The 12,924-nt window shown below is 44.7% G+C and overlaps 1 protein-coding gene across 1 annotated transcript in view; it reads left to right on the top strand.

Annotated features, from left to right (window-relative positions):
* The first annotated feature begins 1,152 nt into the window (after positions 1–1,152).
* Positions 1,153–12,924, top strand: part of LOC138498732 (GTPase IMAP family member 8-like) — a 447,497-nt gene continuing 435,725 nt past the window's right edge. The window contains exon 1 of the mRNA XM_069622370.1: positions 1,153–1,600. Within this exon, the coding sequence (XP_069478471.1) occupies positions 1,570–1,600 (31 nt within the window). The 5' untranslated portion in view covers positions 1,153–1,569. The remainder of the gene's footprint in view (positions 1,601–12,924) is intronic.

Raw genomic sequence — 12,924 nt, 5'->3', positions numbered from 1 at the left:
AGAAAAGAGCAAAGGGAAAGAGGGAAGAGAGAGAGAGAGAGAGAGGAGAGAAAGGGAGAGAGGGGAGGAAGAGAGAGAGGGAGAGAGAGGAGAGAAAGAGGGGAAGAGGGAGAGGGAGAGAAAGGGGTAAGAGGGAGGGGGAGAGAGAGAAAGGGGTAAAGAAGGAGAGGGAGGAGAGGAAGAGAGAGAGAAAGGGCGAAGAGAGAGAGAGAGAGAGAGGAAGAGGGAGGGGAGAGGGGAGGGAGGGGAAAGGAGAAGAGAGAGAGGGGAGGAAAGAGAAAGGGGTAAAGATGGAGAGGGAGAGAGAGAGAGAAAGGGAAAGAGGGAGAGAGAAGAGAAGTGGAGGAGAGAGAGAAAGGGGTGAAGAGGGAGAGGAGAGGAGAGAGAGGAGAGAGAAGGCAAAGAGGAGAGAGAGAGAGAGAGGGAAGGGGAGAAGAAGGGAGAGGGAGAGAGAGAGGAAAGGGGTAAGAGAGGAGAGAGAAAAAGAGAGGGAGGGCGGTTAGAGAAAGAGAGAGAGTGAAAGGGGCGAAGAGGGAGAGAGAGGGGGGAAGAGAGAAAAGAAGGAGGGCGAGAGAGCAAGAAAGGGATAAAGGGGAGAGATAGAGGGAGAGAGAGAAAGGGGTAGAGAGGACGAGAGAGAGGGGGTAAAGAGGGAGAGAGCGAGAGCGAGGTAGAAAGAGCGCGAGAGAGAAAGGGTGTAAAGATAGACTGAGGGGGAGGAGAGAGCGAGAGAAAGATAAGAGAGAGAGTAACCGAGACAGTGAGAGAGAGAAGATTGATCGGTGTGTGCGTGGGGGAATGGATTTGGAGTTGGCGTGGGTCCCCAGTCACAGTGGCATTTTGGGAAATGAGTTGGTGGATCTGGCGGATCTGGCGGCGGGTGAGGGTATGAGGAGGGGAGCGGTTGATGTGAGGTTGCCTTTGAGTGTGGATGAGGTGAAGGCTGTGGTGGTGAGACGGGTCATGGATGAGTGGCAGGAGAGGTGGGCGAGTCGGGTGAAGGGCAGGTGAATGTTTGGTGTTCGTGGGAAAGTGTCGGTGAAGGTGGATGCGGGGAGTCTGGAATGGAGGAGTGGGGAGGAGGTGATGCTGAATCGGTTGAGGATAGGGCATGTGGGGCTGAATGCCTGTCTGTATTGAGTGGGGAAGTGTGTGTCGAGGGACTATGCGGTGTGTGGGGTGCCTGAGACTGTGGGACATTTTTTGCTTAGGTGTGAGAGACATGTTGAGGAGAAAGAATTGATGAGGGTTCGGTTATCTGCGCTGGGTGTGGCTGAGCTGAGTGGGAAGGCTTTGCTGGGAAGTGACGGGGTGAGAGGCAGGAGGAGGAACAGTGTGATATTGGATTTTGTGATGCAGACAGGGCGGTGGGAGGAGTTGTGAGTTTGTGTGAGCTAAGTATTGATTGGTGGAATTGGTGCACATTATCTGATAATTAAGAAGAAGAAGAAGGAGAACCGTCAGACAGGGAAGGAGGGGGGACAGGAGGCTTCACGGAATCGAGGACTTCAAGGCGCTGCAGGAGGCGTTTCTATTCGCAGCCAAGGTTTCCAGAGGGCAGCAAATAACATGGAAAGTGCGCGTCGTCCTGTAGGCGCAGGTGAGTGCTTTGAGTGTGTGTCATGCAATCTTTGTATTTGCAGTAAAAGGAACGCTCTCCGCGCTGCAAACGTGCGGGGCCTCTGCACAGCAGGGCAGCACATCTGGCCAGCGGCTGCACAGGCGATAGTAACACCCACACCTGTAGCATTGTATGAGAAGTATTAGTTGAAGTACCTTCAAGTAATAAACTCTGCCCCCCCCGCACCCCGCCTTACACGGGTTATCACGCACATTATATGTCGTGGTCATAAACTCTATGTAAATTATGCACAATCTCAAAACCCTTCAACGGGGGAAGGGCGGAGGCAAAGAACAGCAACATATAACCCCCCCCCCCCCCCCCCCCCACCGCCCTCCCATCCCCGCCCCCCATGATAGCCAATGGAACCCGGAAAGGTCGCAAATAACGATTCCAAAATATCTGGAAAATATCTGGCTGGGGAAGTATACATGTGAACGAGTGATAACACGTGTGGTGTGGGCAAGGTGGTGACCCCCCCCCCCTCCCCGCTCCCCACAGAGCTGGAAGCAATGGAGACATGAGCCCTGCACTGTCCTGAAGGGGGCTGCCCCTTACTTTGCTGGGGACCGCTGCCCATCACACTCAACAACAGTCACAATTCAGACTCCGAACTCTTCTGCATTCTGAGCAATGCAGTCACTCACCACAGCAGCAAGTCCTGCACAGTCCCTGGACATTGCTACCGTGTGTAGCTGCTGGGAGTACGTCAAGGCAGTGTGTGCCGCCAGATGGATGGATGTTGGGGTGCTGTGGATGCTTGGATGCGCGTGCATGAAAGGAGTGCATGGAATGTGATGGGTGCAGGTGAGATTGCCAGGGTTGTGTTTTGGGATTGTGTTTGTGTAGGCGATATTCGCCCTTCCTCTAAGCACAGTTTGGGCTGTAGTGATGTCACGAAGTCTGTGTAATTGGGATGAGGGTCTTTTCATTAAAACATGAATACATGAATATTTCCACTATAAGCAGATGCTTTCAAATTGCCCTGCTTTACCCAGGGCTGTGTGGAAGACATGTGCATTCCAGACTGGGGGGCTTCCTTTATGTGGGGGGAATTATAAACAACACCGAGCTTTTCTAACCAAAGGGGAGAGCGGCACCCAGCAAGCAACGATTGCAAACAGGCTGTGCGGTTGTGTTAAGAATGAAATGTGTGTGCGAGTTTCTTTCCGTGTTTGTGTGGCGGGGGTCATGAGAATATGTATCCGCGCAGTAACGCTACTCCTGTTGGGGTTCGCTGCATGCATGCAGCTCAGCCCTAATCTTTCCAGGGCCACTGGGGTCTTGTTTGTGCTCCTCTCCTCAAAGTTCACACTAAGCCTGTGTTAGATAACCTAAATAAACGTGCGTCACCGCAGCCGTACGTAGACCCCCCCATCCCCCCAACCTGCACCCATTTCCCTAGCTGGCTTGCCAATAGCAAAGCACACACACGGTTACAGAGTGCATATTAGCGCATTGCCATAGCAGCGTGTTACTAAGAAACACCACCCACAGCAGACTTTCTACCAAGATGGGGGTCAAGGGCTGAGTCTGCTATCCTGTAATTCGGAGCAATATTCCTGCATGTACCCACAAATGCGGTAACCGCCTGAGCTATAGGCAAACCTGAAAAGTGTTCCGCCGCCACAGAGGCAAGTATTGCCAGACGCCTGTCTTTCTTATTTCCAGCTGGTGGGCGACCCTGTCGCCTGTCACTCTTTCCCACCTCGCTCCTCTCTGCAAGCCCAAGCTGACGTCACGAATTTCTGGGGAATAGCTAACGTTTCACCATTTATTTATTATTAGCATTGCTCGACTTAATTCCTTTTTAGTACAACCAATACACCTGCACTATTGTTTAGTAATGTTGTTCAAAAGCCCCGCCCCATTCACCCCGATTGGAACATACAGTTACCATGCCAACACCCCGTGCTGCTGTGGCCTGTCCTAGCAGTGACCGTGACATGCTTCCCCAACCTGCAGGCACCAAAGCCACGCCCTGCAACCTCAGCACCTACTGTGTGCATTACAGCTCCACAATGTCACTGCGATGAGTGCTGACACAATGAAGGTGTGCATTCCCTCCAGTGAGTGTAACAGCTGTCTGACTGAGCAAGTAGGTTCATGCTAGTATTGACATGTCTTCTATGCTGTACAAAACAAACCTTAAGCACAGTAACACAATTAATTACAATTAATTCTTATGTAAAAACACATTGCTCTATCATTTATAATGGAACAAACTAAACATTAACATATCTCTTAAGCAATAACCCAGAAGCACGAGGGAATCATAAAATTCATAGATAAAAACTCAACTTAAAAATTCAAGACAGTGAAGGCGCCCATTCCCAAAATACAGATCCCAAACTCAGAATAAAAGGACGCCCCCCTGTAGGTAATGAGACCGGGAGATAGATTGCGAGTTGAACAAAGTTTATATCAATATAGTTGTGCAGGCAAAGAACTCTGCTGCCCAGAGAGTGCTCTGCTAAACATTACACAGGCAGCAGCACATTATAAGAACAAGATTCGGCATTGATGACATCATATTACAAATACACAACTCTGCAATATCATTGGGCTACATTCTCAGCACTATATAGAAATGTAGGCGCTGACCGCATAGGATTAGCTGTGGCTTGTGTGTCACTCCGGCAGCACGTGGGTCAGCTGGGCTCATCTCCACAGGGTGAAGGTCGAACTTTGTTCACAAGATGTCATTCTTCGAGCTCATCTAAACTACACAATTACCACTGGCATGCAAAGAATAATGTTAGACATGGGTCATTATTTAAATGGAGAAAGCTATAAAATGTGAATCGATATATGTGCATTCTGACCCATGATTTTATGTTGGCACGGGATCCTTGGGCCTTCGTCTCAGATGTCTTATGATCAATACGTTTATTTGTAATCTGTTCCCCCTGGTGCCTCACGATTCAAACGAGTGGCTGGATGGGTGTCGGTTTTACAGTAGGATATATGGTCAGACTGGATTAGGTATATGATGGGCATTTGAGGGAGGTCCAGAGGGGAAAGGTTGTCCGGCAGTTACTTCAAAGTGGGAGACAGAGGCATGTGGGCAAATGGTCTGTAAGCTGCAACTGCTAAAGGTGGGGTCGAGGGGGCACAGGCAGGTTTGTGGAAACGGATGGACGCACAGGCCAGAGCTTGCTCTGGTCACACATAGGGCAATACGCTCAGAGGAAGAAAGAAGGATACTGAGTATTTGCAAAAATACATGCCCAAGCGCTTCCATGAGAAATGGGTCTGAGCTTAGCTGCCAGGAGGTGGAGGAGGGGGTTGGCCGGGCTCGCTGTGCACAGTGCTGGGCAGAGGGAGAGATGGCTTTTGAGAAATCATGACAGGGCCTAGAAAAAGATAGCATTTCAGAGTTGCACAAAATGGAGTCTGTAGGTCTCACCAAATGGCTTTGTTTATTGTCTTTTTGTGATTATGCTAATGCCGAATTAGTAGAATCAAAGCGCGCGCTCCGAGGAAGTGGTCTGGAAGTGTGCTGTCTGCTGTGCTGTGAAACGCTGTTTACCGACTTGGATCCTTGACACTGCCTTACCTCTGCATGGACTATGAACCACGCCCCTTTTCTGAAAAACTCTTAAATTGACCCACGCGCGCACTCCTGCGCGCGACCTCCGAGGAAGTGGGCTGTATGCTGTGCTGTGAAACGCTGTTTACCGAATTGGATCCTTGACACTGCCTTACCTCTGCATGGACTATGAGTATGGACCTTACAACTCTTGCAATATAATTTATAAGCTAAGTACGCATTATAGGCTCTAAAAATATTCTTCTTACTTGTCTTTTACTTAGGCCACGCCCCTTTTCTGAAAAACTCTTAAATTGACCCGCTCGCGCGCTCCGAGGAAGTGGTCTGGAAGTGGGCTGTCTGCTGTCATCTGCTCGCAGCACAGCAGCTCACACCGAACGCATCCTATTTCATATCGGGCCACAGCGGGTTTAGAAATCAAGCCGCTTTTGGAGTTCCGTAATACCAAGAGATATATTTATATCTAGATGTATATCTAAATCATGTGAGTAAAAGGCTCTCATAATATTATCTGGTTCAATGTGGAGTTCACATTGTCTTTCCTAATGGGAAGAGCGTTTTAGGAAGGCTTTTTGTAAACTTATAGAATTAATTGGTGCTCTTCACTGTCAAACTCCGGGTACTTTTTGTGTGTGCATGTGTAGCACGTGAATGCAGACAAATATATGAGTTTACGTTGCCTTTCCTAATGAGAAGAGCGTTTTAGGAAGGCCTACGTAAACACATTGATTTGGGGGTGCTTTTCACTGCTAAATTCAGGGTATTGTATGTGTGGCAAGTTACATACCCCATGTGAGGCTGCTAAAAAAAATAATATTCTAATTGCGAGTGGAACTTTTGTTTTCCCCAACATTGATATCGTATTAGGGGTAAACCAGTATTCCTTGAGGATGGATGTAAAAGACTCCAAGGATCCTAAAGGGGTAGGGGCCTCAGAAAAATGGGAATTGAGTGGTATTGATTTTCCCCCACTCCCAATTGCATTGGAATCCTCAGTAAAGGATCCCCGTGAGTCACTAAAGCAGGCTGACCTGCCCGAGGAGCACAAGCAAACAAGCTTTCTCAGTGTTCAAGACACACTAATAAGACCCTGAACTCTAAATTTGGTTGACACCTTGCCCTCCACCCCGCAGTTGGACACGTCTTTATTAGCCTCGGTAGTATCTGCGGAGTTGGATCGAAGAGTAAGATTACCCACAGGGCCGTCAACACACGTAAGGGCATGGGGCGGGGGTGCTCGTCAATGTGCACCTCCACAAATCCAGTTTGGGCAGATTGGAGGAGCTCCCCATAGCGTCCACATCTCAACCTCTCGCAGAGGACACAAGAGAAGTGAGGGATATGTTTGGAAGCGGATCCCGGGGGGATTCTAGGCCCGATCTTCATAAATGCTCCAGTCCAACAATTCCTATCGCGCCTCAAAATCATAACTTTGAGGAAACAGCCCATATCCTTGCAGCTGAAGAGTCTAATACCGAAGATTTTGTCCATCTGTTAGAATCCTTTCCGGTCCTAACCAGGATCCTCAATCTCCTGGATAAGGGGCATGAAAGGACACATGGAGAGATTCAGGAACTACGAATCATGATGGTAGAATGCTTGGAAAAAGTAAGTAGGGTGGAAGGGTTTGTGCATGCCCTGAATATATACAAAAAAGATATCCTACCACGACCAGATAAGGAAACCAAGGTGGGGCATAATGTAGGATGCCAAACGAGGGACAATGTCATACAGAATAAGCATCAAAGTAAAAATGTGCAAGAGAGCTCTACTAAAGAATTAAAGGATCTGAAAAAGTTGATTATGATCAACTCGGAGAAAATAAAAAATGTGGGAAACCTTAGAGAAATGGAGCATGTAATTAGAGACTGTAAAGAAACTAATGTATCAGAATTAAGTATTGGAAGTAAACCCGACAGCCCATCTATTCTATTGAGGGTCTTAGAAGAGGAGGTGACGGAGAAGCAGACATTGATACAAACACAAGGCTTAGATCCCAATCAGGGAGAAGATCAACCCTTTGTACGTGTTATTTCACATAGAGAAAAGAAAATGAAGGCAAGAGCTATTAAAAGAAGAGCTAAGAGTGAAAGGATTGCCAACTCAGGATCATCAAAGAAATCACAAAACCAACCCTCCTTAAAAAGAAAATTACGAACATGAACATTAAAGATATTTGCAGTTTATCAGGTGAGGGTGGTACATTAGATTTTACCCAACTTAATGAAGAAAGTAAGTTGGCATTGGATGTAAAGGAAGACTCAGGAAGACACGATCTGGGAAAAGTGGGCACTCACACACAGACAGTAGAAACTGTATGTAAGGTCCATGATGCTGAATATGGAGAAGCCTAAAACACCATATCTGAAGCCGTGAACAATAAGGGGAAAATTGCTACTACTAAACATAAAAATAAAAAAACAGAAACAACTAGAAAAAAAAAGAAGATCCCAAAAAGTCGAATGATATTGGAGCAGAAGGATGTAAAGCGGTAAGGAGTATCCAACAGTTTTTCAGCACAAAAACAAAGGAAACAACGGTTATAGAAAGAGTGCAGGAGACAGGAATGGATAAGATATCACATACGGATGCCTTTAAGGGTTCGGACCCCCTCACTAATCCAACTGAGTAAGAGGGAACTGGAAGCGTGGGAGGGATTGAAATTAAGGAAGCCAGTGAGAATGATTCAACTGTTATTCCCAGTGAAGATATAAAACTACTGGTACAGGAAGCACTTCTCAAAATCCTTCAACAATCATCCAAGCTTGCTCCATCCAAGCTTGCTCTAACCCTCCCTGTGCCAATAGTCCATTTAGAGCATAAATCCTTGCGGGAAGCACCAAAGAGGTACCCTCCTGAAATTGTCACACAAAGTAATGAAGACTATAGTCTACAGGGACTAAATGATCGACCGCATGAAGATGGGTCTAATACTGACATGTCAAATCTAAAACATGAACATCTTTCCACTAAGGCCGCGGCCAGTAACCCTGAGACGAGTATGGAAGGTAGAGGGGAAGGACCACCGATTAATCGAATACAACAGGTGGACAAGGAATTTGACGAACGTATCAGAGAAAAATTTGAACTATGGAATTTAGAGAAGGCCCATGAAAAAGGAAGGGACATCAATCCGGGGCGGGATGTAAAGTTTGAGACCCATGGTGGGAGGGAGTGGGAATCAGATAAGCAAACTAAGCTTGAGGAACAAGATCTTAGGTATCAAGATGCTGGGCAAGAGAACTGGAGAGAATGGAGGGAACCGAAATATGTGGATGACCCTAGTGTCATATTGAATTTTGTATTAAGAATAGGAGGTCCCCCCTCCCTAAATCGAGTCAGAATCCTCTCATTGTTTAACGGAATCCATCGCCTTTCATTGATCTCCTCTGGGGATATTAAGCTTATAGACTATATCCATCCAATGAGATACGATTGTGTCAGGATTGTGTTCCATTCGAGAGCAATTTACGAACTTGTACTCGCAGAAGGAGTGGCTTTGCAAAGATTTGGTTACGATATCGTAAATTTTAGCCTAGATTCGGGAACACAACAGGGTGGGGACTGGACAGGTTATTCCGGCAAGTCAGAAGGGAATAACCAAACAAATGGAGGTTTCAACATAAACATTGAGAAACAGCTCAAAGACATGAATGAGCTTAGAACACTGGCACAATCCCTGAGAGAATCCATAGCCAATATTAAAGGTCTGAAAGACTCCAACTAGAGTATTGTGAAGCTAAATTTCCTATCATGGAACTCTAGGGGGTCCCGTCCTTTAATTTACTCCGTAAACACCTGTTCAGAGCTCGTGAAGAATTATTCCTTTCTGTGCATTCAAGAAACCTGGGCAACTACCGCTACATTCCTAGATGGCTTTACAATTTTTCAGGAGCCCGCTACAAAAAAAACTAAGGGGAGACCGGCGGGGGGACTGATCATTGCTATTAAGAATGATACTAATTTTGAAACAATCAAGAATTTTAGTATAAATAATGGGTGTATAGCCTCACTCATAAATGTGGTTTGGAAGAGTGCACGAATTTATCTGCTAATCATAAATATATATTGGCAACCAGAGCGTGATTTAAAGCAGTTTATTGAATCTATTGATTCAGTAATTCAGGAATGTCAGGATTTAGATAAGGATTTGTACATTGTTATGTGTGGGGATTTTAACTCTGAAATTTGTGTGGAAGAAGAACAATATGTAGGAAGGGTTGGTCGTACGAGAATGGAGCGGGGGGACTCACGTAAGCACCTTCGGGGCCAGCACTGGGCACAATTTAGAGGTGGCTCGGGGCTTCAATGTGTAAATAATCTGCTGGAAAATTCAACGGATAAATCTACCTGGTCAAATGGCATTGACTATATTGTTGTGTGTACAAAGATTTTTCAAAACATACAGGAGTTTAAATTAATGGGCGTTTCTGAGAGTGACCACAAAATGCTGAGAATGGTATTACTAACTGAGGTGGAGGTGGACAGGGTGGACGTACTTGGCTATGACATTCCACTGTCTTTAAATGCCCAACAGAATCGAATTGTATGGCATAAAACAAACATCAATAGAGTTAATATGTTTTTTCAAGAAGATTTTGACAATAGCACGTACACTAAAAAAAAATTGTTATATACCCATAATTCCTTTGGGGGCTATATAGAATCCACAGTAATTGGCAAAGTGGGACTAAACAAATAGGAAAGAACCCCACAAGCACATATTCTCTGAGGAAATGAAAACTCAGTAAAAGTGCTGAATAAGAGTGAATTCTCCCAGTTAAAAAATAGATGGAAGAGGAAAGCGAGGTGTCTACGTGCAAAATTATATCAGGGAGATGCCGAAGACATGTTGGTATCTCTTCGTGATGCTAACACACATAGATTCTGGGCATTAGTAAATAAGGGAGGGACTACGCTAATGAAAGCTCAATTCGTTTGTGTAAATTCTGAAAAATGGGAAGGACATTTTGGCACGCTATATTCTGCTCCAGGGGTGGCTTGGAATCCCTCACTTCAAATGGTCAATGCCATTTGGGATATTCCATTTGATGTGAAAGATATTAAATGTATCATCATTAAAAGCTCCTCTTCGAGGGCCCCTGGTCCAAATTTGCTCTGTAATAGTGTGATGAAGGGAAACGTAAATACATGGGAAAAAATGTTATTCCTCTTATTTAAAGACATTCTGTTTACAAAGACTATCCCCTCAAGTTGGAGAATGTCGTATATTGTACCCATCTATAAAATAGGGGATAGGTCACTTCCATCAAGCTACAGACCCATTGCTCTGCTAGAAGTTGACTCCAAAATGTTTGCAAGTCTCATACTTGTTCATATTCAGAGTTGGATGGACAAGTGTGGGATTTTGTCCCCCAATCAGTTTGGATTTAGAAAAAATGGAGGCACAGACCTAGGTGGTCTTCTAATTAACATCTTACAAAATGCAGCGTGGACCCCAGGAAATCCACCTATTTATATAGCCTCAATTGATCTCACTGCTGCTTTTGATCTAGTGGATAGAACCATTTTGTGGTCCAAACTTGAAAATGTAGGTATGCCCACACCCCTGCTATCTATATTGTATAGTATGCATGAAGATTCTAGACTTATGGTGAGACTTAATGCAGAGGGAGTCCTATCTCAAGAGATAAGGGTCAAAATGGCCTAAGGCAAGGATGTATTTACGCACCGACCATTTTTAATTTGTATTTCTCGGATATGGGGCAGAGTTTTAAAAATCTTTTAGTTAACTCACCAAAGATTGAGGGTACCAAGATTGTATGGACTGCCTATGCAGACGATGTGACCCTGTACGACCATACTCCCATTGGACTCCAGCGTCTCCTATCAGCTTTCAAAGATTACATCTTTGCAAACGCGTTAAAAATAAACCACTCAAAAACAGTTATAGTCTGTCTTTCTCATAAGAAAAAACAAACTAGCTTCTCATGGTTTCTAAACCATGAGAAAATTTCTACCAGTACAGCAATCAGATACCTGAGAATTTTCGTAACCTCCTGAATGCGAAGGTCGGCACAATGACTGCACAAGTGAGAAAAATGGACTGGAAATATGGTAAATTTTCGTTAATGCCATGTATTCGCCTGTATAAAAATCGAATTGTAGCCCAATTTACTTATGGCCTAAAATTAGCTCCATTATGGTGCAGATCAGAGGTGGCACTATATGAAGCCAAAATTGTAAGATCAATGGTGAAGTGTCTGCCTAAATGTGTACCCTTGGCGGCAATTCGGTATGAACTTGGCCTGCACTCATTAAGGAGCGTTTTAGAATGGCGAAGATTGTCCCTTTACAGGAAAATGATCACCTGCAACGAATCTACACTGTATGATATTATGGGGAAGGGCATCCGGAGTGGTGCCCCCACTTCTAAATATCTGAGAGATATGATGGAGGAAGCTAATGCTGTATTGGACCTATTGGGTGTTCCTAGAGATATGTTCATTCGGAACCCAATGAAAGTAAAAAAATTACTGTCACACGCGAACTGGAATCTTACAGTATATGAGGTCAGAAAAACCTGCCTATACAACCACATTGTAAATGACAGCAAAAAGATGGGGATCGAGAATGGAGACAATACTTTATGAGATTTCGATTTAATGTTTTGGGAACTGGAGAAATACATGATATTAGAAATTGTGAAGTTAGGGGTTATTCGCTCTGTAAATTCTGTAAACAGAAGGATTACTGCGAGACACTAATGCACTTGTTGACCCAATGTGACGCATTAAGAAAGGAACGTATCAGCTACTTCAGTTGCCATGTACCCAATACTGAATGCGTGGACTTTTGTGACAAGATATGTTGCACGGGAAAAGAGTAAAGTTACAGATTGCAATAATAAGATTTCTAAAAACGTGCTGCAATCTATGATATTCTTTTAATTACCAGATGAAATAATGCTATATAACATACTTGCAACGCAATGGATGCGCTGAGTTTAAAAACCCTGTCAAACATACGAAATAGTTTTATATAAAGTCTGGCAATGCATTTGAATTGTATCAACCCCTAAATGCAACATACTGGGTGTGTTTGGAAATGATAATCGTCACCTGTATGTATTGTTGGTAAGGAAATTGCTGTGTTTGGATGAGTGTTTTTATATGTATTTTATTGGATCGTACTGCAAACCGAATCTTAACATTATTTTTAGCCATACGGCCTCTTAGAATTTTAAGATCTGAGGTTTTAGGGATTTTATGAAATTTTGTACATAATTGTTATATGAAATTTATATGGAAATCTTGAGACTTCTTTGTTAGTATTGTTGTGCTTGTCTGTTTCTATGTTTCTTTATATGTTCAAAGGAAAAGTTAAGAGAAAATAGGAATGTTCCTGTTGTTTTGTAAAAGTTACTTTGTAACTATAAATTTTAAAAAAATAAACAAACAAGGGGTAGCTCCCTTCATTTGCGTAAACACGATATCCATTTAACGTAGAAATGTCAGCGGGGTCTGAAAAGACCTTTCCATCCTTACAGTCCCCCTTTCGTAACTACTAATGTAACAAATACATTTGACCAGAGTCTCTCTTCAGTGCTACTTACTGGGGGAGGACTCTTAATGCCTGGCCAGGCTGCGGCGCGGCCGCAGAGCTGACCCAGAGGCAAGCAGTCTTTGCAGTCTATGGCAGCGACGGCAAGACTGAAAGCCTCTGCGGGAGATGGTGAAGGCAGACACCTGAGGAGATCCAGGTCGCGCCTGCCGGGACTCACCGAAAG

Source organism: Ambystoma mexicanum, chromosome 5q (assembly GCF_040938575.1).
Source record: "Ambystoma mexicanum isolate Mex_15411 chromosome 5q, UKY_AmexF1_1, whole genome shotgun sequence".
NCBI lineage: Eukaryota > Metazoa > Chordata > Amphibia > Caudata > Ambystomatidae > Ambystoma > Ambystoma mexicanum.
Note: the sequence above shows the minus strand (reverse complement) of the source record. Positions and strands in the feature narration are given on the sequence as shown.